A 24976-nucleotide genomic window follows, 5' to 3' on the forward strand; every position below is an offset into this window, starting at 1 on the left:
GGGTGGGAAGCAGCAGGGAGCAGCAGCTCGGCTGTGCTTGTGGCTCTGGGCTTGGGGCGGCCCCACATGTGCCCCGGGAATTTGGGTGAGCAGCGCCCCCTGACCCACCCACACCAGGGAACAGTTCTGCCCTGGAGATGCCTCCGGCTGTTTCTCCATCACCATCTCTGCCGAGGAAGGTGCTGGGGGCTGAGAGGGCTCTGCTCTCCCGGGACGGGCAGGGCCAGGCTCAGCCAGGAGTCAGAACCCTGGGCAAGCTCATGGCGATGGGGCAGGGCTGAGGCCCTGAGGGAATCAATCTGCAGCTCAGAGCCCGGATTTGGAGGGGGGGTGCAGGGTCAGACACAGCCCAGCAGCTCCGTGGGGATGGGGCAGGGGAGCTCCAGCTGGGCAGGCAGGCAGAGCCCAGGGCAGCCGGGGGAGCAGCAGCACTCAGGACTGGGCTGAGGGCCAGAGCTGAGCTGGGGCTGCAGGAGTGGGGAGTGCCCAGGTGAGGCCGGTCAGGGCCATTAACACCCGACAGAGTTCTGGGTCCCTGAGAGGCTCAGCTGTGAGCTGGGTAGCGCTCCTGCTGCAAGCTCCTGCTCCCCTGTCAAGTTCCTCTCTGGAGGTTCCCCGGCTCTTCAGGAAGGAGAGCATGGACCATTTCCAGGATCCCTTCTCCTGGCAAGAACACCCCACAAAACAGTGAAGAAGAACAAACAGGGAATGAGATTAGTTTTAAAAGACATTTAATAGTGAAATATTGACAGGACAGACCAGTGTGAAGTGGTTTGCACTGGAAAATAGACATGAAATAAAAATTACTAAACCACCAATCTCCCAGATTCTCGCAGGTCCTCCGCACACCCCCAGAGCTGCATCTCCTGTGCTTTTGTGTCTTCTAATAATTCTATTCCTCCCTCTCCCCCACTGGGATGCAGTCAGGCAGCTGCTGCCTCTGGATTTGGATTAAGGGTCTTTTTTGTCCGGGAATTTTGCAGCCAGAAGTGCCTGCTCAGCACCAAGCACAGACAAATCTCCCAAGGACCTCCAGGATCACCCACTTCCAAACCTGCTGGTGTCTCCCATTGCTCTCCTGGAGGAGCCCCTGCCCGTGGCTGCCCCTGCTCCCCGAGGGCCGTGGCCAAGCTCCCTCCTGTCTGGTGCCACAAAACAGGTCCCACATTCGTTTCCAGAGAGGTGATGGAGGCAGCAGTTGTTCACTCTCCGTGGCACATTTGTCAGCCTGTGATGTGGCTATGAAGATGAACAGCAGAATAACTGCACATTTCCCCTGGAGTGATCGATGAGCTGAGAGCTCCGGAGGCTGAGTGCTGCAGCTCTGGGGAAGCTGGTTTTAAGCTGAACCGGTTGTAAGTCACAGCAAATTAACAGATTCTTTTTAAGTACCCAGAACATCTGTTCTCCTCAAGGAGAGGCAATCTGTGTTGGGGGAACAAATGCTGTGTGCTCAGTGTGAGACACAGGGGTGCTCCTGGGTCAGAGCTGTGCCAGCAGCACCGGGGACACTGCTGGGACTGGGCGAACTGTGGGGAACGGCCCTGAATGAGTTAACTGGGGGAAATGGCACTGAGCTGTGCTGCAGGAGAGCACGCAGGCATGGATGGTGGATGGTGGATGTGCCCCAGCAGGAAGGAAGCTCCCAGTTGCTCACTGAGAGCTCTGTTTGCCCACGGGGCACCCAGTCCTGGTGCTCTGGCACTGCTGGGCACTGCCCACGTGGGGAGGGACCCCCGGTGCAGTGGTACCAGAGCAGCCCATTCACCCCAGGATGGGCAAGGACAGGGGGAGCCCGTGAAAAGAGGCAGCTCCAAGGGTGACACTGGCGCCAAGTGTCACCTTGGCCTCAAGGGTCACCTCATCCTCAAGGGTCACCTTGTCCTGAACCATCCTTGTGGGAGAGATCCCTGTGGCACAAACACGTGGTGGCACTTTTCCAGCTTTCAGAGTGCTGAAGAAGGGCAGCAGCTAGAAAGGGCACAGCAGAGAGTTTGTTCTAATCAGATTTATTTCAATCAGGTATTTTGCATGAGTTTTGTGTGGCTTGGTTGCCCTGCTGCCTCTTTAACCTTCAAAGAGCTGACTGCTGCTGCATCAATGGATCCTCCTCCATGTTCAATGAGCTAAAAGGAGCTGCTTTTAGTTCTAGATGGGAGAGCAAGTTCCATCACAGCCTCTCAAGTTCAAGCCATTCTCTGTTGTAACATTGTAGAATCGTGTGCTGCTCATTCTTTCCAGAGAAATTAATTTTGGCATTTATATTTACCCAGTGTCAGAAAATGCAGCTCCTACAGGATTGGAAGGCTGTTGCCTTCGTCACTTTTCCTTTCCTAATGTGGAAACAGCACCAAGGAGAGCGATTCGTTCCTGCCCAGCCTCAGCTGCTGTGTGGGAGGTGGGAGTGGGGGAAGTGAAGTTTCTCCTTCAGTCAATGAACACCCGAGGGGGCAGGGGGAGCCCATCCCTGAGTGACAGAGCCTGGGCCCTCGGGTGGGATGGCTCTCCCTGGATCTCAGAGGGCTCCCTGTGCCCCCACACCCGCACGGAGTGTCAGAGTCCCTCGGGGGGAGCAAACCTTTAAAGCCGCCGGGTCCGAGCAGCACCGCCGGGGCACCACTGCCCCCTGTGCCCAGGTGCTGCATCCACCTGGCTTTGAAATTCCTCCGGGATAGGGACCCCCTGCCCTGGGCAGCTGTGCCAGGCCATGGTCACCCTCCCAGTAAAGAAATTTTCCACGATGTCCACCCTGAGCCTCTCCCTGAGCCGTTCCCTCTGCTCCTGTCCCTGTTCCCTGGAGCACAGCCCGATCCCCCGGGCTGTCCCCTCCTGTCAGGAGCTGTGCAGAGCCACAAGGGCCCCCTGAGCCTCCTTTGCTCCAGGCTGAGCCCCTTCCCAGCTCCCTCAGCCCCTCCTGGGGCTCCAGCCCTTCCCCAGCTCCCTCAGCCCCACTCTGCAAAGCCCAAGCTGGAGGTGCTGCCCATCCCAGCTGCCCACAGCTCTCCAACAAAGAGCACAGAGGGCTTTGAAATCACCCTGAACCCTTTGGGTGGGTGGCACTAGGGCAGGTGGCTGCAGTTTTGATTTTTTAATACCTCTGGATAGGAGGGACTCCAAATTCAGCCATTTCAGATGAAATCCCAAATCTTGGCAAGTGCTTGCATATGTCCAGAATATTCTTTCTCATTTTCTGGTGAAAGACATCATTGCTTGGTACTTGAACCAAATTTTCATTTGAATGCAGCTCCTGACTATGGGGGGAAAATACAGTAATAATATTTTTTCTGAAAATAACACAAAGAGAGAAAAAGAAATTGCAGTTTGGTGAGATCTATAAATTGTTTTTCTTACCCATAAAGATGGAATGGTTTTTTCACCTTTGGGAGAAACAGATTGTTCAGTACAAAGACTGATCTGTGCTGCCACTCAATGAATGTTTCATTGCTGTCCCATCGATCCAAATCCACTGGAGTTGAACTTCCCAGGACAATAACTAAGAAACACAAGTCAAAGCAAAACTCAAGGTAAATGATTGGTGATTTAAGCTCATTAGTGCAGGCAGATCAAGTAATTAATTGCTCCATGTGAACCTTAGAGTGCTCTCCTACACAGTCAATGCAAACCCGTTCTAAACAGCGAGGAGGTGTGAGGAGCTTTCCTGAATTCCAACCAGAAGTTCCCTTCCAGCCTTAAAAGGACAATAAAATTCCCACTGAGAACCTGCTCTGTTCATGAGACACATTTCAGCACTGATGTGCTGTCAGCTGTCTCTGCAGAGCTCCTCGGGATCCACCCTGAGGGATGCAGGGGATGGCTCAGAGTGAAAAATCTGCTTTTTGACCCTGCCTGGGAGTGCAGGGCGTGGGACTGCCAGAGCTGAGAGGGGTTAACACAGCAGGGACTCGCTGGGAATGTTTTCTGCTTTTAAGGCTTGAAGGGAACTTTGGGTTGGGATTCAGGAAAGCTCCTCACATACACCCACTCTTTAGATAACTGCAGTCCCAGTCAACATCTGACACAGAAAAGGGCCCTGGAACCCTGGATTCCAGCTCCTGTGGAACACTGGGACCTGGAATGCATGAAACAGGGGAGGGGGTAGAGGGAAATTATTATAGGACAACTTTCCCTTAATGAAGTCACTTTTAATGGGCACACAGGCCCTCCCCTTCCTGCAGATGCCCTCCGTGGATCTGGGGATGTTCACCTTCCCCAGTTCATGAAACACTGCTGCATTTCCCATCCCCTCCTCGGAGCTGCCCGGCACAGCGAGAGGGTCTCCCGAGGGAATAGGAGATGTTCTCCTGCAGGAACGGGACATTTCTCCTGAGGAACGGGAGGTGTTCTCCTGCAGGAACGGGAGATTTCTCCTGCAGGAACGGGAGGTGTTCTCCTGAGGGAACTCCTGAGGGAACGGGAGGTGTTTTGCTGAGGGAACGGGAGATTTCTCCTGAGGGAACGGGAGGTGTTTTCCTGAGGAACAGGAGGTGTTCTCCTGAGGGAACGGGAGGTGTTCTCCTGAGGGAACGGGAGATTTCTCCTGTGGGAACGGGAGGTGTTCTCCTGACGGAACGGGAGATTTCTCCTGTGGGAACGGGAGGTGTTCTCCTGACGGAACGGGAGATTTCTCCTGCGGGAACGGGAGGTGTTCTCCTGAGGGAACGGGAGGTGTTTTCCTGAGGAACGGGAGGTGTTTTCCTGAGGGAACGGGAGATTTCTCCTGCGGGAACGGGAGGTGGTGCCGGTGTGAGGCCTCCCCCCGGGCAGCAGGGCCGGGAAGGGAAGGTACTCTCGATGCTCGGCTCCTCCGCACGGGCAGCACCGAGCTGGGCCCGCCACAGCCTGGGAAGGCCCCGGGAATTCCGCTGGAAGTGGGGCCAGAGCGGCTCCTTCCTCTCGAGGGGACAGGAGGCCGGGCTGGAACGGGGATTTAACCACGAGATGGCACCAGGCAGCTGCCAGAGCCGGCGGGGACAGCGGGGACGGGAGGGACAGCACGGACAGCGGGCAGCAGTTCCCTAGCGGGCTGTGGGCCGGAGCTGTTCACTGGCTGCAGAAAGTGTGTTTTGTGTGTTTCGACCACACAAAATTGGGCTGGCGCTGCTGAAGGTGCCCGGGCTGTGCTGGCCACAGGATCCGCTTTAGAGGCCATCCCGGAGCAGCCCCGGCCTGTCACACCCCGTGTCACCCCGGGGCACTCGAGGTGTCCCACTGAGGCTGCTGGAGCACAGAAACACCCGAGATGAGAGGCATCACGTCGGTCCGGGCAGGAGGGGGAGTAATTTCTCACCGTCATCTCCAAACCATTGTGGTTTTCAGCCCCGGGTTTTGAGCTCCTGGATCCTGTTCTGGCTGCAGGATAAAAGACACCTTCACAAAAATGTTGAAAGGTTTAGGATGCTTCCCCTGCTTAGGGAGAGAGGCTCCCTGAGTCTTTCTCAGAGAGAATAGCATTTAGAGAAATCTCCATTCCTTCCCCAAGCCTGGAGGGGCAGAGGAGAGCCACGGGCTCCCACAGCCCAGGAATCTCTGGGAAGCGGAGGCAGAAGGAGGAGCCCTTTGTCGCTTTGCTCTTGAGCCCCAAGAGTCTCTCAGGCTGTAACTCAGCAGCAAATCCCTGCCTCGGGCAGGGCCAGCCGGAGCAGGGAGCCAGAGCCGCGACACTCCTGGGCAAAATGCAGTTTCCTGGGGGGTGAAGGGAAGCCCCCAGCTCCAGACTGGATTGCTTTTCCCCATTGCTGATTCCTGGTGCTCCCTGGAGGAACGTGAGGTTTGCCCCACTGGGATCTGTTCCTGCTTGGTTCTGGGATCCTCCTGTTCCACTCCAGGGCAGCTCCACCTCAGCTGAGCACTGACCTGATCAAACAGGGACAGGCAGCACCTGGGCCACAGCCGTGGCAGTGCACAGCTCTGCTGCAGCCAGCTGTGCTCCTGCCACATCTGGATGGCTGCCACAGCCTTCCCTCAGCTCCTCCTGAGGGGCTGCACTGTGCCAGGGGCACAGGAGCTCCTGGGGGCTGCTCACAGCTGTGGCCACTGAGGCAAAGGCCAGGTTGTCCCTGCCACACTTCAGGTGATGCACACTGGCATTCAGAGCCCATTCCCTGTGAGCTCTGATGGTTGCAGTGGCTGCTGGCACTTGCAGTGTAGGCAGTGAGGAATGGGGGACACCAAACTGGGAGCTGAGCTCAGCACACATTTCCAGGCAGCCACCCCAGTGACAAGTGACACCGTGTGAGCTCTCCCTCCCAAAACCACTTCCCTTGATTGGAGTGCTCTGGGCCAAGAAAATGAGCCCCTGGAAACCTTCCCAGCCTTCAAGCCTGGGAAGGATTATTTGAGAAATGAGCTGTGGTACCCCAGTGCCTGGAGATCCCTCAGTCCTTCTGGAAGGTTCTCCCACATCTCCAGGCAGCAGTGGGGGCACCAGGGATCACCTGCCCCTGCCCAGGACTCACTCTGAAGCATTTTCTGTGTCTCTGACCCAGCCCTGCCGCTGAGCTGAGTTTCAGGACAAAAGGGGGAAGGCAGGGAAGGTGTTTCTGTGTGTGGGAGGTGCTGTGGGCTCAGCAGGAGCAGTGGGAGCACAGAGGAGCAGCCCTGGGGGGCCCAGCCATGTGTCCCAGGAGCAGCCCTGCCAGCTTAAGGTGCTTTTACTCCAAGAAGGTCCCACCTCTAGAGCTTCCCTTCATAAATGAGCCTGGAGCTCTTCTGCCTTGAAGATGGGTAGCTGTGCCTGTGGCCAAACCCTTGCTGGGCTGCCCAAAAACTTCTCCCAGGACTCCTGAGTGCTGCTCTTGCCTCCAGCCTTTGCAGCCTGGAGCCACCAGAGGCAGAGGTTGGTCTTTGCTCTCGTTGTGCACCATATCTGATGTCTGTCTACTTGGGAGGACAGTATTCTGCCCTAGGAAATACTGAGAAATGTTGCAGGGGAGTATCAGAGCACAAACAGCCAGATTTTTTTTTCATTTTAATTTTTATTTATAATTTTCCCGTTTAATTAGTTTATTTCTTTTATGGAAAACAAGTAACACTGGTAGTGAGTAAAGCACAGGGGACTTAAAGAGCCCCAGAGCCCCCAGGCAGTTCTGGGCACTTGTGGGAACACAGAGTCTGTGAGCCCCTGCAGAAGGAGCCCTGCACAGCTCTGAGTGCCTGTCAGGCCCACAGGAGAGCCCTGGCTGTCAGTTGATGCTTGGAAAGAGATCTGAGCCTTCCTCCACTTGTTCTGTGGCTGCATCTGCTCGCTGTTCCACCAGACAAATGCATGCTCGGGATAATTAGCATTAATGTTAGATCCTTTTGTAGGCATGATCTAAGAGGATAAAAAAGCAAGGCCCGTGGAGAACAATAATAATTTCTATTTGATGAGCTGATACAGCTGGAAAAAAGTGGATGAGCTTTCAGGTATAATAGCCCTCCTTCAAGAATAATTAGGAATGTAATTGGGAACAGAAGAAAAACACAGAATCCTGAAATAGCTGGGGTTGGGAAGGAGTTTTAAAGCCCATCTAGTCCAACCCTCCTGCCACAAGCAGGAGCATCTCCAGCTGAAGCAGGCTGTTCAGAGCCATGTCCCATCCGACCTGCACAGCTGCTCCCTGCAAGGGGGGGCTGATGGTGACCCCCTCACCCTGCAGGGAGCAGAGAGGGGACACAAAGGGCAGGGGGGGATCAGAATCCAGGAGTGGCACAAGCAGAGCAGATCTGAAGTGCTGACATCCACAGGAGGTGACTTTACCCATCCATTGCTAGTCCCTAAACCACTCCCTGGCCAGGCTGTGTCTCAGTCTAACACTTTCCTTTTAAGCTCATATCTGACCCCTTTTCCAAGTTTGATGGAATTTATGAGTGGGCAGAGCTCAGTCAGGCAGGAGGGAAGATACAATGGGAGACAAGGGGAGCCCTGAGGTGCTGCTGCATAAACCCAGCAGCAGCAGCTTCCATGGCATGGAGACCAAGAATTGGTTGCCAGGGTCTTTAGGAGCACTCATCCTTTTTGTTCTGCCCTTTTCCCTGAGATATCTTCAACATCCTTCTCCTAGGATGTTCAAAATATCAAAATGCACACCTCTTGTACACTTACAGGGGCAAGCAGGAGGGCCAGGGCACCCAGGGTTCACCCCGCTGGGGATGCACCCCAGCAGCAGGGAAGCATCAGAGGTTGTTCAGGACATGACAGGGGGGTCTGTGGACACCTCTGCTCCCCAGAGCTGGGCTGGGGCAGGGAACAGGATCAGGGAGCCCTGGGGGTGTGAAGGCTGCCCAGCAGTCCTGGGGCTGAGACAGGCAGACACAGGTGGGGGTAATGGGCCAGGACAGGGGGCTGAGGGTACCCCAGGGTGACAGCAGCACCAGGACCCTGCTGAACAAGGCAGGAGCTCCCCAGACACGCAGGGATGTGGCTCTGCCCTGTGTGGCCCCAGGATGGGGAATGCTGGGATGAAGCTCATCCCAGGTACGTGGGGAAAATCAAGGGCAATGCAGAGATTTCCTTCTCATTCCAAACTTCCAGGAGGGCTGGGCAATGACCTTCAGGGGACTGTCCCAAGGCAGCTGGGACACAGGAAAGGAGGAGGCTGGGACATAAATGTTTCTGTAAATTCTGAGAACTGAGAAAAACGAGGTGTTGGTCAGGTAACTGTGGCTCCTGCAGCTTCTCTCTGTGTCTGCTTTTGAGAGACACTGAGAGTCTTTAGAGCAGCACACAGCAACCTCAGCAGCACAAAAGCATCTGTCTGAGTTGGGAATGGTGCCTTTGGAGACACATGGCCATCACCTTGCAGCAGGTACAAATCCCCAGCTGCAGAAAGCTTCTGAGTGAGCAGAACTGAGCCCCTGAGGCTGGAATGCTCCATTCCCTAGGTCTGACACACACAGGAGCAGTGGTTGTGAGAGAGGATTCACCTTCATTTCCAAGTGTTTAAAACATCTTGAATCTCTAGAAAAACAAGTAAAGGAGAAATGTGTTTCACTGATGCTAGAGATCCTTCAAATGTCTGGGATTTTCCAGCACATCTCTGCATTAGATCAGGGCTTGGACTTGACCTGGGGACTGAAATGGGAAGTGAAGAGCAATTCCCAGGATGGCACGAGGAGGATGAAGCCTTGAAGGACTGGGTTGTTAGACACAGAGACCACAATATGGAAAAACATTAAGCTAAAGAGAGCATCCAAAGTGGGGTCTTGAGGGTGGGAAGGGGGCAGGAAGAGAAGCCTGATGAGGGAGGAGTGGCTGAGGTCACTTGGTTTGTTCAGCCAAGGAGAAGAGGAGACTGAGATCAGACCTCACTGGGATCTTCATCATCCTCACAAGGGGCAGAGCAGGGACAGCTCCAGTCTCTGCTGTCTTGGGACAGGGACAGGAGCCAGGGCACGGCTGGGGCTGGGCCAGGGCAGCTCAGGCTGAGCTCAGGGCAAGGTTCTTCCCCCAGAGGGTGCTGGCACTGCCCAGGCTGCCCAGGGAATGGGCACGGCCCCGAGGCTGCCAGAGCTCCAGGAGCCTTTGGACAGCGCTGCCAGGGATGGACAGGGTGGGGTTGTGGGGGGCAGGGACAGGGGCTGGGCTGGGGGATCCCTGTGGGTCCCTTCAGCTCAGGAGGTTCTGTCATGATTCCCCTGATCCATGGCACTTTACCCCAGGCAGCCCCAGCTCTGTGTTTGCCTCTTTGGAAGCCCCTGTGAGACTGTGCTTTCCACAAGGGCTGACTTGTAAGCACATTGCAGGAACCTTCAGGGAAGGAGATGAGATTAAAGCCGTGTTTTCTCCAAAACCAGTGCTGCCTCATCATGTTTTACTTGGGTTTTTTTAGGCTGGTTTCATAATAGAACTTGTGTAATCAATCTTTCTGCCCTCAGCAATGAGATTTTGATCTCCTACCAAGCATCAGTCACACAGACAGGAGGGCACAGCTCTCTGGGGTCAGGTTTGTCACCATTTTCCTGTGTTTTGGGTGGTTTTGAGCTGTCACCACCACTGGTCTGTTCCGGTGGTGCTGGAGCCCAGCCAGGCTCCCCCCTCCTGGGGTGAGGGACCCAGTGCAGCATGGAATGTGCTGCTCCTGCCCCTGAACGCCACATTGTCACCATGGGGCCAGCCTGGCCTTGGACTCTCTTGCTCAGCTCCTCCCAAGGCTGTGCACATCTCACTGGTCACCTTTGGTGTCTTTGAAAGCCACATCTGGCAGACTGGAAAGCCACTGTCAGTTTCCTGTCCCCCTAAGGTCAGGAGGATTCATGGGGGGATGCACAGACTGGAGAGCCCCTGGAGCTCCTGGAGCTGTGCAAGGGCAGGAACATCTCCCAGCAGCAGGGCCAGGGGCTGAGCGCTGAGATGCTCCAGGCATCACGCCTGCAAGGGGACAGAGCCACGTGTGGCTGGGCCAGGGCAGGGCTGGGACACCAGGGATGCTCTGTGGTGGCTCCTGTGAGGGCACAGGAGGCTGGGGCACACAGCCAGAGGAGATGTCTGCTGCCTCCCCCCAAGGGTGGGTCTCAGATGGGAACTGCTGCGTGTTTGTGCACCCATCACTGTGAAAAAAATGTCCTGGTTTTGTCTCTGGAAGGGTTGCAAGTTCCAGAGCACCTCAGTTGTCATTGACCCCTTTTTCTTTCCCCCATTTCAGCCTCATTGCAGCTCCAAGAGGTTGGAAATGCCCAGAGATCTCCCTCTCCCCTTGACGGGGCACAGCTGTGGCACCTCTGCCCAACCTGGGCTCTGCAGGGGACAGACAGACACCTGGAGAGGCTCCTGTGGCCCCTTTCCCAGGGAGTTTGGCCCCTCCAGCCCCTCCAAACAAGGGATGGTTTCTGTTTGAGCAGGTGCTGCACAGGCACCAACCACCACTCCTTGCAGTGGGCAGGATGGGGATTGCTGCTGTGCCCCAGGGTCCCCAGAGAGTCCCTGGAGAGGGAGGTGACATTGCTGGTGCCAGCCCTCCTGTGGGAGGCAGACAGCCCCATCCCACTGGGGAGCTTTCCCAGGGACACCCTGAGCATGGTGGGACACCAAGGGCTGCAGGGGGCTGATGTTCCCCACGTGCTCCATCTCCATCCCCCGGCCCAGGCTCCAGCCTCTCTGAGGAGAAGGGCAGGAGATCCCCAGGCAGTGACCAGGTGTCTGAGGTGCTTTCCAGCCCCTACTGTGTGGCAGCTCCAGGGGACTGGAGTCCCTGAGGACAAACTGTCCAATCTCCTGGAACACAATGTGCAGGAAGCTGAAGCCCAGCTTCTGGCTGGTTTTCCAGCAGAAAATTGGAATGTTATCAAAATGAAATTTTCCCTACAGTGCATTTCAAACATGCAAATCCTGATTTTCCCTCAGAAGGTGTTCGCAGTTGAACTTCCCACCCATCCTACAGCACATCTGACTGTGTTCCTGCACCTTCAGCTCCCTCTGGTTGCACGGGAGCTGCTCTGGGGTTTCTCACCATCTCTGCCTCCAGACACTGATGTTCCATGTCCCATCCTCTTACCTCTGCCCCCAGATCCCCCTGCCTGCCCAGGAACCCCTCAGTGTTCCAGACTGACTGCTTGCCCCTTGTTTATCTCCCCATCCCTGGTGTGCCCTGGGGGAAGGCAGAGCTTTGCTGGGTGCTGGGAATGTCTCTGCACAGGGGAGACACCTCCATTCTCATCACCTGCTGGAGGGTGGTGCTGCAGCTCCTGTCTGTGACAGCAGGGGCTCCAGATGTGCCAAACACTGCTCAGGAGGGTGGCAAAGGCCTTGGGGGCCTGAAGCACCTTCCTGTGGGCACAGCTGGGCAAAGGCAACATGGGTGCCCATGGGCACCTAGGGCAGGGAGCTGTGCTGCCTGGGGACCCCAGCAGCCACTCCTGAACAGCAGACTGGGCTGGCTCAGCCCCTCTCAGCTGGGAAAGCATTCAGGAAGAGCACAGGGACTGAGGGACTGCAGTCCATCCTGGATCTTGAAAAGAACTGGAGACAGGGCTTGAACACACAAAAGGAACCCAGGGGCTGCTCAGACACTCCCCCCTTGGTTTCCACCCCGTTGCTCCTTGCAGCTCCCCCACCACAGGAGCAGAGCCCTCGGGCACCTTCCCCTGCAGACTCCAGTCACTGCCTGTCTGTCTGTGGCTGATCCTGTGACAAGGACATCCTGCTGTGCCCCAGCTGCTCACACAAACCACAGTCCGCAGAGCACTGGCAGTGAGGACACACTGTGCCAGCCTCCAGGAGGGTTGTGAGGAGCTGCTGGGGCCCTGCACCCCCTTCCTTGTCCCCTGTCCCTGCCTAGACCTCAGGCTGGGGTTTGGTGCTGTTCTCTGTCCCTGTCCTGGAAGGCAGCAGGCTCCAACTGCATCCAATCTCCCCTCTGCTGGAGCAGCTCATGGGGAGTTTTTCCTCCAAATATTCTGAAGGGTGGTTTCTCAATTTTTTCAGCCTCTTTGTAAAGAATGTGACCCCCAGATCTGCAGGCAGCCTTCCTGTGCAGGGTTCCCCAGTGCTGCCTGCAGAGGCTGAAGTCATTGCCAGCTGTTGCTCTGACTCCTCAGGGTGAATCCAAGGACAACAATGACACCTTTGTGTTTGGAAATTCATGATCTCTGACCCCCAGGTCAGTATTAGAGACCACATTTACAGTCCATGTCTCCACTGGACCTGCAGTCCTGTCTGAAGAGCAGCACCAAAAATTCTTGCTTCTGCTTTCATGGCTCTGCACTGGCTGTCCTAAAATACATTCCAGTTCTGTGCTTATCAAAGAACCCAAGTGATTTGGCATCATTATTTGCTGTCTCACAGATTTTATCACCAGTGATTGCTTCCAGAGCAAAGGCAGGAATACTGAAGTGTCAACTGCATTGCAAATCCTTTCATCCCTGTAGGAACATCCACATCCCATGGCAGCTCTTCAGTACCAGGCCTTGGAGCCTTGCCATGGGCACTCTGCGTGTGCTTTGCTCCATTTTACACCCCAGATTAACCTTGCAGCTGCACACAGGACCCATTTCCACAGCCTGGGTTGCAGCTACTGCTCTCAATTCCATTTCTGCTTTCTCAAAAGAAGAATTGTTTGGTAGCTCCACAAGGAGTGGCACAAACTGCATATTCCTAATACTTAGTTTTGTCTTCTATGAAATTCCCCATTGCCTTTTGCACCACCGGGACTGATGCCTTACCCCGAGGCAGGTGAAGTTTCCAGCTGGGTTCAGTGCTGCTCCTCTGAGGTCTCCAGGTTTTACACTGAGTCACTCTGGCCACGGGAGGAATTACAGCACCCACTGGTCAGGGCACACCTCGCCCACGGCCCTGCTATGCTCCTGTCCAAGCCCAGCATCCACGAGGTGCCACCTGAAGAGCAGCATCACACTGCACTAATTGCTAACAGCCAGCCCAGGTCAGTTCCTGCCCTCAGCCATGGCCAAGGAGGTGGCCATGACGTGCCAGGAGCAGCGACAGGGAAAGCAGAGAGCAGCTCTGGCTGCCAGGAGCAGCTGGTGGAGGTGGCTCCTACCTGGGAAAGCCCTGCACACTCCTCTGCCTTCAGAGCATCAAAGAGCCCGAGGACACAGCGAGGGGGAGACTCATGTGGTGACAACATCTGTGCTGGCTGTGCCTGGCTGGGGGCATTGTCACCTGGGCTGCTCCTGCTGCCAGCACAGCCATGGGGGCAGGACCTGAGAGGGAAGCAGGCTTTTCTCAGGTCTCCACAACTGTGCCAGAAACAAGAGTCTCTGGAGGCAAAAAATGAATGGAGGCACAGAGGGAAGAGCCTGCCAGCATGGTAGGCTCCATCCTAAGCAAGGCCATCCCACACTCCTGGGCAACACAAGAAGGACTCGATTGCTGCACTCCTTCTCCCTGCAGGGAACTCCAGGTAATGAGAGGGAAAGAGCTCTTGCACTCTGAATAACGTTTCAGAGCCTGCCTTTTCCCTTTGTCTTCTCTGCCAAGCCACCTGCTGTGGCCAGGTCTTGACTTTGTTATTCTACTGCCATCACACCCACCAGGATGCAGGTCTGTACAGCCCACTCCAGAACAGTTTCTTCCCACACAACCCACTGCAGGTGCATCTGATAGCAGAGGAAGGAATGAAGTCAGCTCTGTGCACATTGAGGGTAGGGATGCAACCCTCTTTGGCTTTCACCCTCTGTCCCTTCAAGACAAACCCACACCATGTGAATCCAGCGAGGCCCTCAGCTCCCTGCATGGGGGAGTGCCAATGACATGGTGACACTGAAAAGGGTTAAGCTTTCCTGGAAGTCTGTTCCAGGAGCACAGCAGGGTTGGTGTGGATCTCCATGCCAAGCACTGCAAGAGTTAAGATGAGGTGGGGCCATTTTCCTTCTCTCAGGGAGCGCATCACAACCTCCATGGCTTTCATTGCTTCCCCAGACCATGGTCTACAGCTTCCTGAGAGGGTCTCACAGCTGGAAGAGGCTGCAGAGCCCCGAGCCCGGCACACTGAGCCCTGCAGCGTTACACAACGGCCATTTTGCTCCTGCAGCTCCTTCCGAGTGCATGTGGGCAATGTGGGACACAGGCAAAATGGTTTCCATGGCAACTTGCACTTCAGAGATGCCAGTGAGAAAATTTGCGTTGGGGGAAAATATTCTGCTTCAACTCACGTTGCAAAGGAAGGACAGAGGTGGGCTGCAGCAGCACCCCAGAAATGGCGGTGTAAAAATATCCCTGGTGGTTTTGGTTGTGCAGTGCTCGGTCTATTCCCTGCCCGGACTGGCTGTGCCATTTGCCCCATGCAGTAACAAAGCAACACCCTCTCACTACCTGAAACGCGTTGTTTTTCTCCAAAAAGGCCAAAGTGGCAGGTCTGGGGAGCAGTGTGCTGTTCTGACCACCTCACCCCTGTGGCCCTGGAACAGGACAGACACAGTCCAGGAGTGAAACTGAGTCTCTTTCTGCCATGGAGCTGGACTGCCCTCCGGATGTTGGCCACTGGCTGCTGTGCCTCCATTTCCTTAAGGGAGGCTAATGGTAGCCCAACAACAGATAGATGATGAGAACCCCAAGAAATCTCCTCAGCAGAGAAATCTTAAGGTTATATCCCAGAGAAATTTGGTGAATTTAATGGAGGGAAATGGCTGGTTGCCCTGTGAGCTAATGTCTGGAGGAGTGGTGGCTCTGTCTGGAGGGACAGAGTGAAGCCAAGGAACCAGGCTGAGCATCAGCTGAATATCTCTGCCCAGGAGCTCTGCTGGTCAAGGGAGGGTTCCCCAGCACTGGAGTGCACACAGGCCATGACAGAGTCCATGTCACACAGAGCTGTCCCCAGGCAGAGCTGCGGAAGTGTGCTATTCAGAGGTGCTGCATAACTGGCAATATTGGTGTGGAGAGCAAACCCATGGAGCGTGTCTTACCCCCAGTCCCTGGTTTGCTGAATGCCCGGTGTGTCCGTGCCACCCGAGGCACCGGGAATTCCCTGATCCCGAAAGGGCACTGTAGGTGAAAAGGGCGGAGCGGGACCCCCAGAGCTCAGCCCCTCACCCCCCGCACAAACGACTCTCGCAGGATCTGCGGGACGCAGCCGCACCCGCACGGGGCCAGCGGGACCCGCGCCCCGCCAGCGGTGCCACCGACCCCGCAGCGACCCCGCACACCCCGCAGCAGGGGAGGGGAGGGGGGCTCTGCCGCAGCGCCCGGGGCGGGCGGGGGTCCCGGGGCGGGCCGGGGCGGGCGCTGCGGCAGCGCGGGGCGGGCGGGGCGGGGCGCAGCGGCGGCGGCGGCGGCGCGGGCGCTTCAGCACCGGGGAGAGCGCCCGGCAGCGCCCGCAGCGCCCGCAGCGCCCGCGCCGAGTGCCGGGCACGGCCCGGGGCCGAGCCCGATGGGGCCGCGCTGAGCCGGGCGGGCGGCCCGCGGGGCGGGCGGGCGGGGGGCGCGGGGGGCCCGGCGGGCTCCGGGCCGCCCGTGGATGAGCACCATGCGGCTGCTGCTGCTCGCCCTCCTCTTCTCCTCGTCCTTCGCCCGCGCCGGCTGCGACCCTAAGATCGTCAATATCGGCGCGGTGCTGAGCACCAAGAAGCACGAGCAGATCTTCCGCGAGGCGGTGAACCAGGCCAACAAGCGGCACGGCACCTGGAAGCTCCAGCTCAACGCCACCTCCGTCACCCACAAGCCCAACGCCATCCAGATGGCCCTGTCCGTCTGCGAGGACCTCATCTCCAGCCAGGTACCCCGGGACGGCGCCCCCCTCCCCGCCCCGGCCCCGGCGGGACCCGAGCCGCCGCCCCCGCGGCCACCCCGCCCCGGCCCCGCCGTGCCCCCCGGCCGAGCCGAGCCGAGCTGAGCCGAGCCGAGCCGAGCCGAGCGTGCGGGGTCTCTCCGGGCCCGGGGCACGCTGCCCGCATTGCAGCCTTTATGTAAGCGCGGCCGGCTGAGCGCTCCCCGCACCCCCGGGCACACCGGGGCACCCGCACACAGCCCGGGCACACCCGGGCACCCACAGACACCCTGGGGCACACACTGGCACCCACAGACACCCTGGGGCACACCTGTGCACTCACAGACACCCTGGAGCACACACTGGCACCCACACAGCCTCCAGGCACATACAGGCTCGCACACACTGCCCAGGGCACGCAGGGCCACCTGCAGCACCCACCCGGATAACACATGGGCTCACACACACAGCTCAGAGCATGCACAAGCTCACACACACACACCCCAGGGTGCACATGGGCATCACACGCCCCCGGGCACACACGGGCTCACACCAGCACTCCAGGGCACACAGGGATCACACACACACTCTGGAGTGCACACAAGCACCCACACGCACACCAGGACACACATGGGCTCACACACGAAGCCCAGGCAGGCACAGACTCACACACGAAGCCTGAACACATATAAACTAACACGGACACAGCCCTTGAGCACACGCAGGCTCACACATGAAGCTCAGGCACACACAGACTCACATACAAAGCCCAGGCATGCACAGATTCACACATACTGAGCACACACAGGCTCACACACAGCCCCTGGGCACACACAGGCTCACACTCTGGGCACACACAGGCCCCCATTCCCTGGGTTGTGCACATACATGCCCACCCCACACTGTGCGTGCACACAGCAATGTGCACACACACCTACACCACACACAGGCACCACGGGCACACACAGAGCCAGGTGTGAGCACACACGGGCACCCCCAAACTGGGGGGACACGTGGGCACAGGGAGCACCGTGCATGCACGCAGACTGTGCCCTCACACACATGTGGGAATGCCCACGGGCTGCACTGCATGTGCACACATTCCATGCACACACACACACACACACACACACACACACACACACACACACACACACACACACTCTATGTGCACACACACACCATGTGCAAACACAGATTCCATGCATACACACACACACACAATGTGCACACTCACACCATGTGCACATACAGATTCCATGCACACACACATTCCGTGTGCCCACATTCCATGTGCACACACACTCCATGTGCACACATGCAGTGCTGTGCAAAGATGGGCTCACACAAAACATGTCTGCACTTGTGCCAGCGTGCACAGCTGCTGTGACACATGGACACGCACACCGGGCACACCCACTGCCACACTCACACCCGGGACACGGGCATACACAGCTGCGGGTGCAGACATACAGGCATGGCACACACGGACACACAGACACACAGACCCAGAGTGCACACCTGCACAGACACTCAGACACACAGACACAGAGACACACGGACACACAGACACACAGACCCAGGGTGCACACGCACACAGACTCGGTGTGTGCTGTGTGTGACTGTGCACAGAGCACAGAATGCTCCTCGCTCCTGTGCCCCAGGTGACTCTCAGCGCACCTTTGGGTGCAGCCCGAGCCCCCGGTGCCGGCGGGTGCAGCCCTGGCCCGGCCTCTCCAGCTCCCCTGCCCTGGGTGCAGAGCCCGGCTAACCCCCAGGCCGTCAGTCGGGGCCATCGGGGGACGGGCGAGCAGGTACAGACCCACCCCACTCCAGCCCACGCCGCACCCGCGTGGGCCCGCGCAGATGGGAACGCGGCCCCGAGCCGCAGGAACGGAGCCTGAGCCGCCCCAGGGCGCAGGGAAAGGCGTATGGCACACACGGCCGGCAGGGCAGGGGGCTGTCAGCGCGGGGCAGAGCTGACCCTTTGCGGCTCAGCCTCCCCCCGTGGCGGTGCAGGGTAGCCGGGACAGCCCTGGGGAGGTGGCCGGGCCGGGCAGCGCGGGCTCTCGCCGCTGTCCCCGGGCAGCGGGGGAGGCTCAGCGGGTCCCGCACTGAGCCGAGGCACCATTCAGCGCCGCCGGCCGATGGATGCCCGTGGCCGTGCCCCTCCCCGCCTTGTCCCCGCGCAGCGTGGGGACCGGCACAGCCGTGCGGGGGCAGCGCGGCCGGGGCTGCTGGGGGCGCTGGGGGCGCCGGGCTCGGGGTGCCCGCTCTGTCCGACCCGCCGGGGGCTGTCCCGGCCGCTGTGCCCCGCTCGGTCCCCGCTCGCTGGCGCCGTGCCCGAGCGGGGGCTGCGGGGCGCAGGAGGGGCTGGCAGCCCGCGCGCCCAAAATGGCTCCTGCCGGCGGCTGCGGTGCGCCACGGCACAAACCGAGCCCCGCACGGCCCCGCCGCTGCCCCCGAGCCTGCTCCTGCCCCAGCGCCCTGCTGGGTGCGGGTCCTCGCCCCCTGTGTCACACCGGGCACCTCTGCCCAGGGCATCCCCTCCTCCTGCATCCCCAGAACCTTCCCAACCTTTTCTCTAGCAATTTCTACCTACTCCCACGTAGGGTCTCCAGCCCCTGGCCCAGATCCCTCTGCACCCTCAATTCACTCCCTCCCAATGCCAAGCAGGATCCTCCCTCTTCCCCCAGACTCCAGGGCCCTTCCTCAGGCAGGCTCCATCCTCCTGTCCTGGCAATCTGTCCCTCCAGCCCGGGTGCTGGGCACATCCTGGGGCTTGGGCAGATGCTTGGAGAAGGAAGAGTTATTTCCTCCAGACATCAAAGTCCTTGCACTGATTCGCCCTAGCTGGAGATCTGTCACCAGCTGGGGACATTCCTTATGCTGCGAAAGGGCATTGGTGTAATAAAGGATCCCCAGGGAGTACCCAGCTCCTTCCTCTCCCTTTGACACAAAGTAGGATCCGGCTGGAGACCAAAACCCAGCCCTGCTGTAACAGCAGAATTGCCGAGATCCTCCTCTCGCATTTTGGTACAGCCCAGATCCTCGGCCGAGGGCAGCTCCCGGCTCCTGCCCCCGCCCTCCGGGCTCTGCCATTCCCGTGTGCCCAGGGCCAGATGGCTGATGCGCTCCCTGGCTCCGCGCTCCCGCCACAGTCCCAGCTGACCACTTTGTTCCTAATGGTCCTCAGAGGGGAATTACAACCGAGTATTAAATGTGTGGTTAAAGAAATCGCATTACACAGTGTGACTGGAAGGGAGATGCTTCCCTTTAATCCATGGCAGTTATTAGTTTAGCGAGCGGAGCGCCTGGGCACGGCATTCCATTGGAACCCTGAGCAGAGCCATCCCCTCCAGCCGTGGCACAGCACCCCGGCTCCCGGCACAGCCCTTGCCTCCCCATTCCGAGCCGTTGCAGTGCCATTGTCATGTTAACGTGGGGCTGTTTAGCACTGCAGAAAAGAAAAGGGAAAAAAAATCACGCTCGATGGCCGTTGCGCTCCCGTGAAATAATGTTTGTGTCGTGTATCCTGTCCTACAGGTCTATGCAATATTAGTTAGTCACCCTCCTGCTCCCAACGATCACCTAACACCAACACCTGTATCATACACAGCTGGCTTCTACAGGATCCCTGTCATTGGTCTGACAACACGCATGTCTATATACTCTGATAAGGTAACTGATGCATGCTTCTGGTACCTCATACGTGTGCTGTAAATCAGGAGTGCCCGGCAGGAGGGCTCATGATGTCTGCACTCTGTGTCTGTCCGTCCACCCTCTCCAGCCCAGCCTGCAGCACTCTCTCTCTCTCTCTCTCTCTCTCTCTCTCTTTCTCTCTCCCCCCTGCATTCCAGGGTACATAATTTTTTTGCAGCTGCCAGTGCTGACCTACATAGCCCGGGATGATTTCTGCAGCGCTGCTCTGCCAGGCTGCCGGGCTCGCTGCTCCCCAGCCAGGGCAGAGGCACAGGCTGGCTCCTGCCCTGCTCTCTGCTGCCAGCCAGGGGCTCCTGGGGGCTGGGGGGGCCTGGGAGGGGCAGAGGGTCCTGTTAGAGCCTGAACATTGGGCAGGATCTCTCTGGCACTGGGAGGTTGTTTGGTTGCATTCACTTCTCTGGGTTTGTGGGATATTGGTAGGGGAGATGACAGAATATCCTGAGGCTTCACATGGCATTCAGTCTGGTCAGCACTCAAGACAGAGGCTCAGATTCCAGTGTCTCAGCTGCCTCTGTGGGAACTCAGAGACTTCCAGGCTGGATGAGGTCCTGGGCGATGAGGTGCTGCCCTGGCCCTCAGCTCACAGCCCATTTGGCAAACACCTAAAGCCTTAGGAAAGGCAAAGGAGGAGCTGAGCAGAGCCAGGCCTTCCAAATGCCATTGCAGGATTTCATCCAGCACACGAGCTCAGTGGGTGAGATCGAGCCTGCTTCAAAGCACGAATCAGCCTTTGCTTGGAAAATGTGAATATTCACAAATGTAAATGTTCAGTGCAAAAATAGTCACTCCACCTACATGGTAAATAAAGTCAAATTTCAGGAGGAGGAGCAGCAGCTCCCAGAGAGGCACCAACAGCACTGCTTGGCTGGAGCAGCAGCAGATTTTGGCATCTCCCAGCAGGGAAGCCATGGCAGGGTGGTCAGCAAGCCAGGATGGTGATGGTGGCTGGCAGGGCTGGGGACCTGCACACCCTGCCAGGGTCCCACCAGGCATGGGTAGATGGAAAGGGATGGTAGAAGGGCTGGCAGAGCAGGCAGGAAGCGTTCAGGAGGGGATTTGCTTCTTGCTGCTCTGGGGAGGAGATAGATCTGACAGGAATGTCACTGGGAGGGTCCTTGTCACAGGGCCCACCATGGCAGCAAGAAGGGACCCTGCACCTCCTCTCTGCTCCATCTCTGCAGGGCTGTGCCCAGTAAGGCAGCCCTGCCCACCTGTGCTGGCCTGGAGTGCTCTCCCCCAGGGCTGACCCTGTCCTCTCCTTCTGCCAGTCTTGTCCTTTTTAAAACCCATTTTCTGCAGAGCAGCCTCATAACCCCCACCTGGCTCCCTTCAGGGCTGGGGGAGACACCCACAGTGGTGACCCAGTGTGCTGGCAGGGAGATGCTCTCCAGGGAATATTTGGTGTGTTGAGCAAGTTCAGGGGTGCACCTGCCTGGCAGAGGCTGGGCAGGGAGCCCAGGCTGCCCACCCCAGACCCTCAGAGAGCTCCTGCCTGGCTGGCATCGTGCTCAGCTCCTGCCCACCAAGGCTTGGAGCTCTCTGAAGAGCAGGAGCTGCAGGCAGGAGATGAAGCTGCAGGCAGGGACTGGGTAGAGGAACAAAGGATGTTTGGACAGTGGAGGGGACAGCAAAGGTGGGAGTGGAGTGGGGGACAGAGGGGTGTGGAACTGTGGGACAGGACAGTGGAAGGTTCTGCACACCCCATGCAGGACAGGCTGACTCGTGACACAGGGATATTCAGCTGTTCCCTTTTTGGTTTCCAGTGATCAGCTTGCTTTCTTTTTTGTTTTAATTCAGGAAATTATATCTTTCAGCTTAGTTTCTATGGAAACAAGCTTGTAGGCTCACTTTTTATGTACGCCTCTAATTGGTTTTGGAGGCATCAGACAATTTTAGCTGAATTTCACAGGGGGCTGAAGTTGGGGTTAATTTTGGTCCTCTCAAGGCTACCAGGGGAGGAAGGGTGTGGGCCTCAGCTTGGACGGGTTTGCCCAGAACCTTTTGATGCTCTCAGAGCATCTCCAGTCAAGCACAGTGGTCCATGAGCTGTACCAATCTTTCAGAAAGGATACGCAAGGGAAGTGAGTTTTACTGCTCCAGTATCCAACCATTTGTTCTAGAAATAATACTGCAGTTATCAGGCAGAGCACTCTGGCTTGGCCTCCTTGTACATCTTATGAAATCATGAGCTGTCCCTCCACTGAGGCCCTCTGAGCACCCAGCACAGCCCTGCCTGCTGGGGAGGGGTCTCTGGGATCCATCACCTCTGAGAGAGGCCAGCAGGGAGCTGGGGGAGAGAGGCACTCTCAAGGTAAAGGCAGCAGAGTGGTTCCCATCACTGTGGAGTCCATGGCTATGGGGAGCCCTCCGGGGAGATCTCATGGGCTGAGCATTGCAAAAATCCCCCTCTGACTTTCCCTCAGTGCTCCTGTTCCCCACAGCCCACTGGGGGTGTTTCTCTCTGCTCTGCATCTCAGCTGGAACAAACGAGCTGACACTGACATGCTGGCGCCATGAAAAGTGTGAGCTGACAGCGAGTGTGAGAGCAGAGCTGGGGATGCAGAGCTCAGGAAGGTCTGTGCTCTTCAACACCACCACCTGGGACCTGTGGGGCTGGAGGGACACCCTGGCTGCTGAGCCCCTCACCACCCCACAGCAGATTATTGCAGCAGAGGAAGAGGGAGATAAATTAATAAATTAATAAATTAATAAATTAATAATAAATTCATAAATTATGATACCTGCTCTGCTGCTGGAGGAGTTGGAAAATGGAGTTTAGACATGCTGCAATTGGAGAGCTTCTTCAGTTCCAGCACCTTGCCCTGGTGGTTAAGTGAGGTCTGTCTCTCTCCCCAGTCAGGGGATGAATTTCCCTCTGGTTCCTGCTCTCAGTGGAACCATTCCAGGCCCTCACAGGGCTTGTTCACTGAAAGGGTTTTCTGCTTTGTTACTGTCTCATCGGCAACCCATGCTCAGCAGGAGCCCTGTTAGGGCTGGGAAGATGCAGGTGGGGACAAAAGTGGCTTTTGTTGACAAGGTCAGGGTCAGTACTCCTTCACTGGCACCCACAGGTGATGAGTGGAGAGGCTGCTTGGTGCAGCACAGAGATGTTTGTCCTGGGAGTGCGGAGCACAGGCCTCAGCAGGGCAGGAAACCACTCAGCAGGGCAGGAAACCACTCAGGAGGGCAGGAAACCCTCAGCAGGGCAGCACAGCACTCAGCAGGGCAGGAGATCCCTCAGCAGGGCAGGACAGCCCTCAGCAGGACAGGAGATCCCTCAGCAGGGCAGGAGAGCCCTCAGCAGGGCAGGACAGCCCTCAGCAGGGCAGGAGAATGCTCAGCAGGGCAGGAGATCCCTCAGCAGGACAGGAGATCTCTCAGCAGGGCAGGACAGCCCTCAGCAGGACAGCCTGGAATGTGCAAGAGCAGGCCAGGGAGGTGGAGGGATGGCCTGATGGAGCCCCCACAGGGCAGCAGATCCCCACAGGATCAGATTCCAGCTGGGAGCAGGACAGAGCAGCCCCACAGCCCCACAGTGGCCCTGCCCATCCCTTCCTCCGCGCACTGCAGGGAAAGGCACAGAGTGCACTTTAGTCTGAGCTCTGCCCCAAAATCCCTCCCTGCACTTGTCTGAGCTGTCTCAGAGCTATCTCAGCTCCCTCCCACCTCCACAGCTCTCATGTGGGGCAGTGGGCAGGATCCCTCCATGGAAACACTGGCCAACACTTATTTCTCATGCCCAGCTGGTAAATTTTACCAAATTTTCAGGAGCTCTGCAGATTGGGATCTCTGTCAAGCTCTGAAATTCCCCAGGCAGCTCAGCTGGGAGTGCATTGCTAGCAGGGGAGCTGACCCCACTGCCACAGGTAATGAAGCAAAGGCACATTGCTCCCTTCAGCCTGCAGGGAAAATCCCTCCCCCAGCCCTGGGCTGAGCCCCTGGGCAGGCAGGAGTGCAGAAGGTCACAGACCCTTCACTCATGGCGCTCTGCAAGGCCCTGATGGGACACAGAGGCCCTGCCTGCTGGCCCCAGTGGGTAAAATCCCCATGCCAAGGCACCCGCAGTGCTCTCCCCCAGCTCAGAGCCAGGCTGTGCACAGGATTTCAGCACCTTCCCTGCAGGGGGGTTGCACTCCTGTGCTTCCTGTAGGTGCAGGCTCACAGCTGTGCATGCACACACAGTCTGTGCTTTCACACACACACACACACACACACACACACATGATCATCTGCTCAAAAAGCTCCTCTTTGTATGGGCTTGCATCGGATATTTGCAGCTCTCAAGTCCTGACCCCACACAGAATCATCACAGAATCCCAGATTGGTTTGGGCTGGAAGGGACCTTAAAGCCCATCCAGTGCCACCCCTGCCATGGCAGGGACACCTCCCACTGTCCCAGGTGCTCCCAGCCCTGCCCAGCCTGGCCTTGGGCACTGCCAGGGATCCAGGGGCAGCCACAGCTGCTCTGGGCACCCTGTGCCAGGGCCTGCCCACCTTCCCAGGAAATATCTCCAGCCTCCCAACCCTGCTCCCTCTGGTGATTTTTGGCTCCAGCCCCTGGGTTCCTGCTGAGCTTGGGCACTGGATTTCAGCCCAGCCTGTGTTTGCTGCCCTTTTGCAAGGCTAGAATGAAGTGGGGGAGCACAGGGCTGAGCTCTGAGCTGTGGGTGGGCTACAGGGAGGTTTGGGGCTGCTGTGAGCCATTGCCATGGTCCCACTCCAGCCCTGGCTGGCACCAGGCACACTCAGAGCAGAGCAAGGGGTGAGGATCCTACAAAGCACCCCACAAGGCCAGTGTGGGTTCATAGTGAGGAGCAGCTTTTGCTGTGTGCCTGATCTGAGGGCAGGGAGGGAGGGATGACAGCCCTGAGTTCAAGGGCTGGAACAGCACCAAGGGCACAGCTGGTGCAGCTGAGTGAGCCCACCAGCTGGGCTGGCTGTCTCACAGGGGCTCTGCTAAAAAACACAGGTCTTTTTTTACAGTTATTTGCCAAAAAATGGGCTAATTAGGGTGCATAAATCACTGCCCCCATCCTCTGCAGTGCAGCCCGTGTGCCCATGCCCAGCTGAGCTCTGTGCTGAGTTCCAGGGAGTGTGACAGGGACCTGGGGGATGTC

General features: G+C 57.6%; 1 protein-coding gene across 12 annotated transcripts in view; it reads left to right on the plus strand.

The window, feature by feature from the left end:
* Positions 1 to 15788: 15788 nt before the first annotated feature.
* GRIN1 (glutamate ionotropic receptor NMDA type subunit 1) overlaps positions 15789 to 24976 on the plus strand; it is a 38809-nt gene continuing 29621 nt past the window's right edge. For 10 of the 12 annotated variants that reach the window (XR_004061223.1, XM_030961483.1, XM_030961484.1 and 7 more), the window contains exons 1-2: positions 15888 to 16145; positions 19683 to 19817. Coding sequence is in view for 11 of the 12 variants with exons in the window: in XM_030961483.1 (XP_030817343.1) it covers positions 15888 to 16145; positions 19683 to 19817 (393 nt within the window). In the remaining variant the exon portion in view is untranslated. Of the gene's footprint in view, positions 16146 to 19682; positions 19818 to 24976 lie in introns of all 12 variants that reach the window. The other 2 variants (XM_030961477.1, XM_030961481.1) reach the window with 2 other exon arrangements.

The sequence above is a fragment of the Camarhynchus parvulus genome, chromosome 17 (genome assembly GCF_901933205.1).
Source record: "Camarhynchus parvulus chromosome 17, STF_HiC, whole genome shotgun sequence".
In the NCBI taxonomy this organism is placed as follows: Eukaryota; Metazoa; Chordata; class Aves; order Passeriformes; family Thraupidae; genus Camarhynchus; species Camarhynchus parvulus.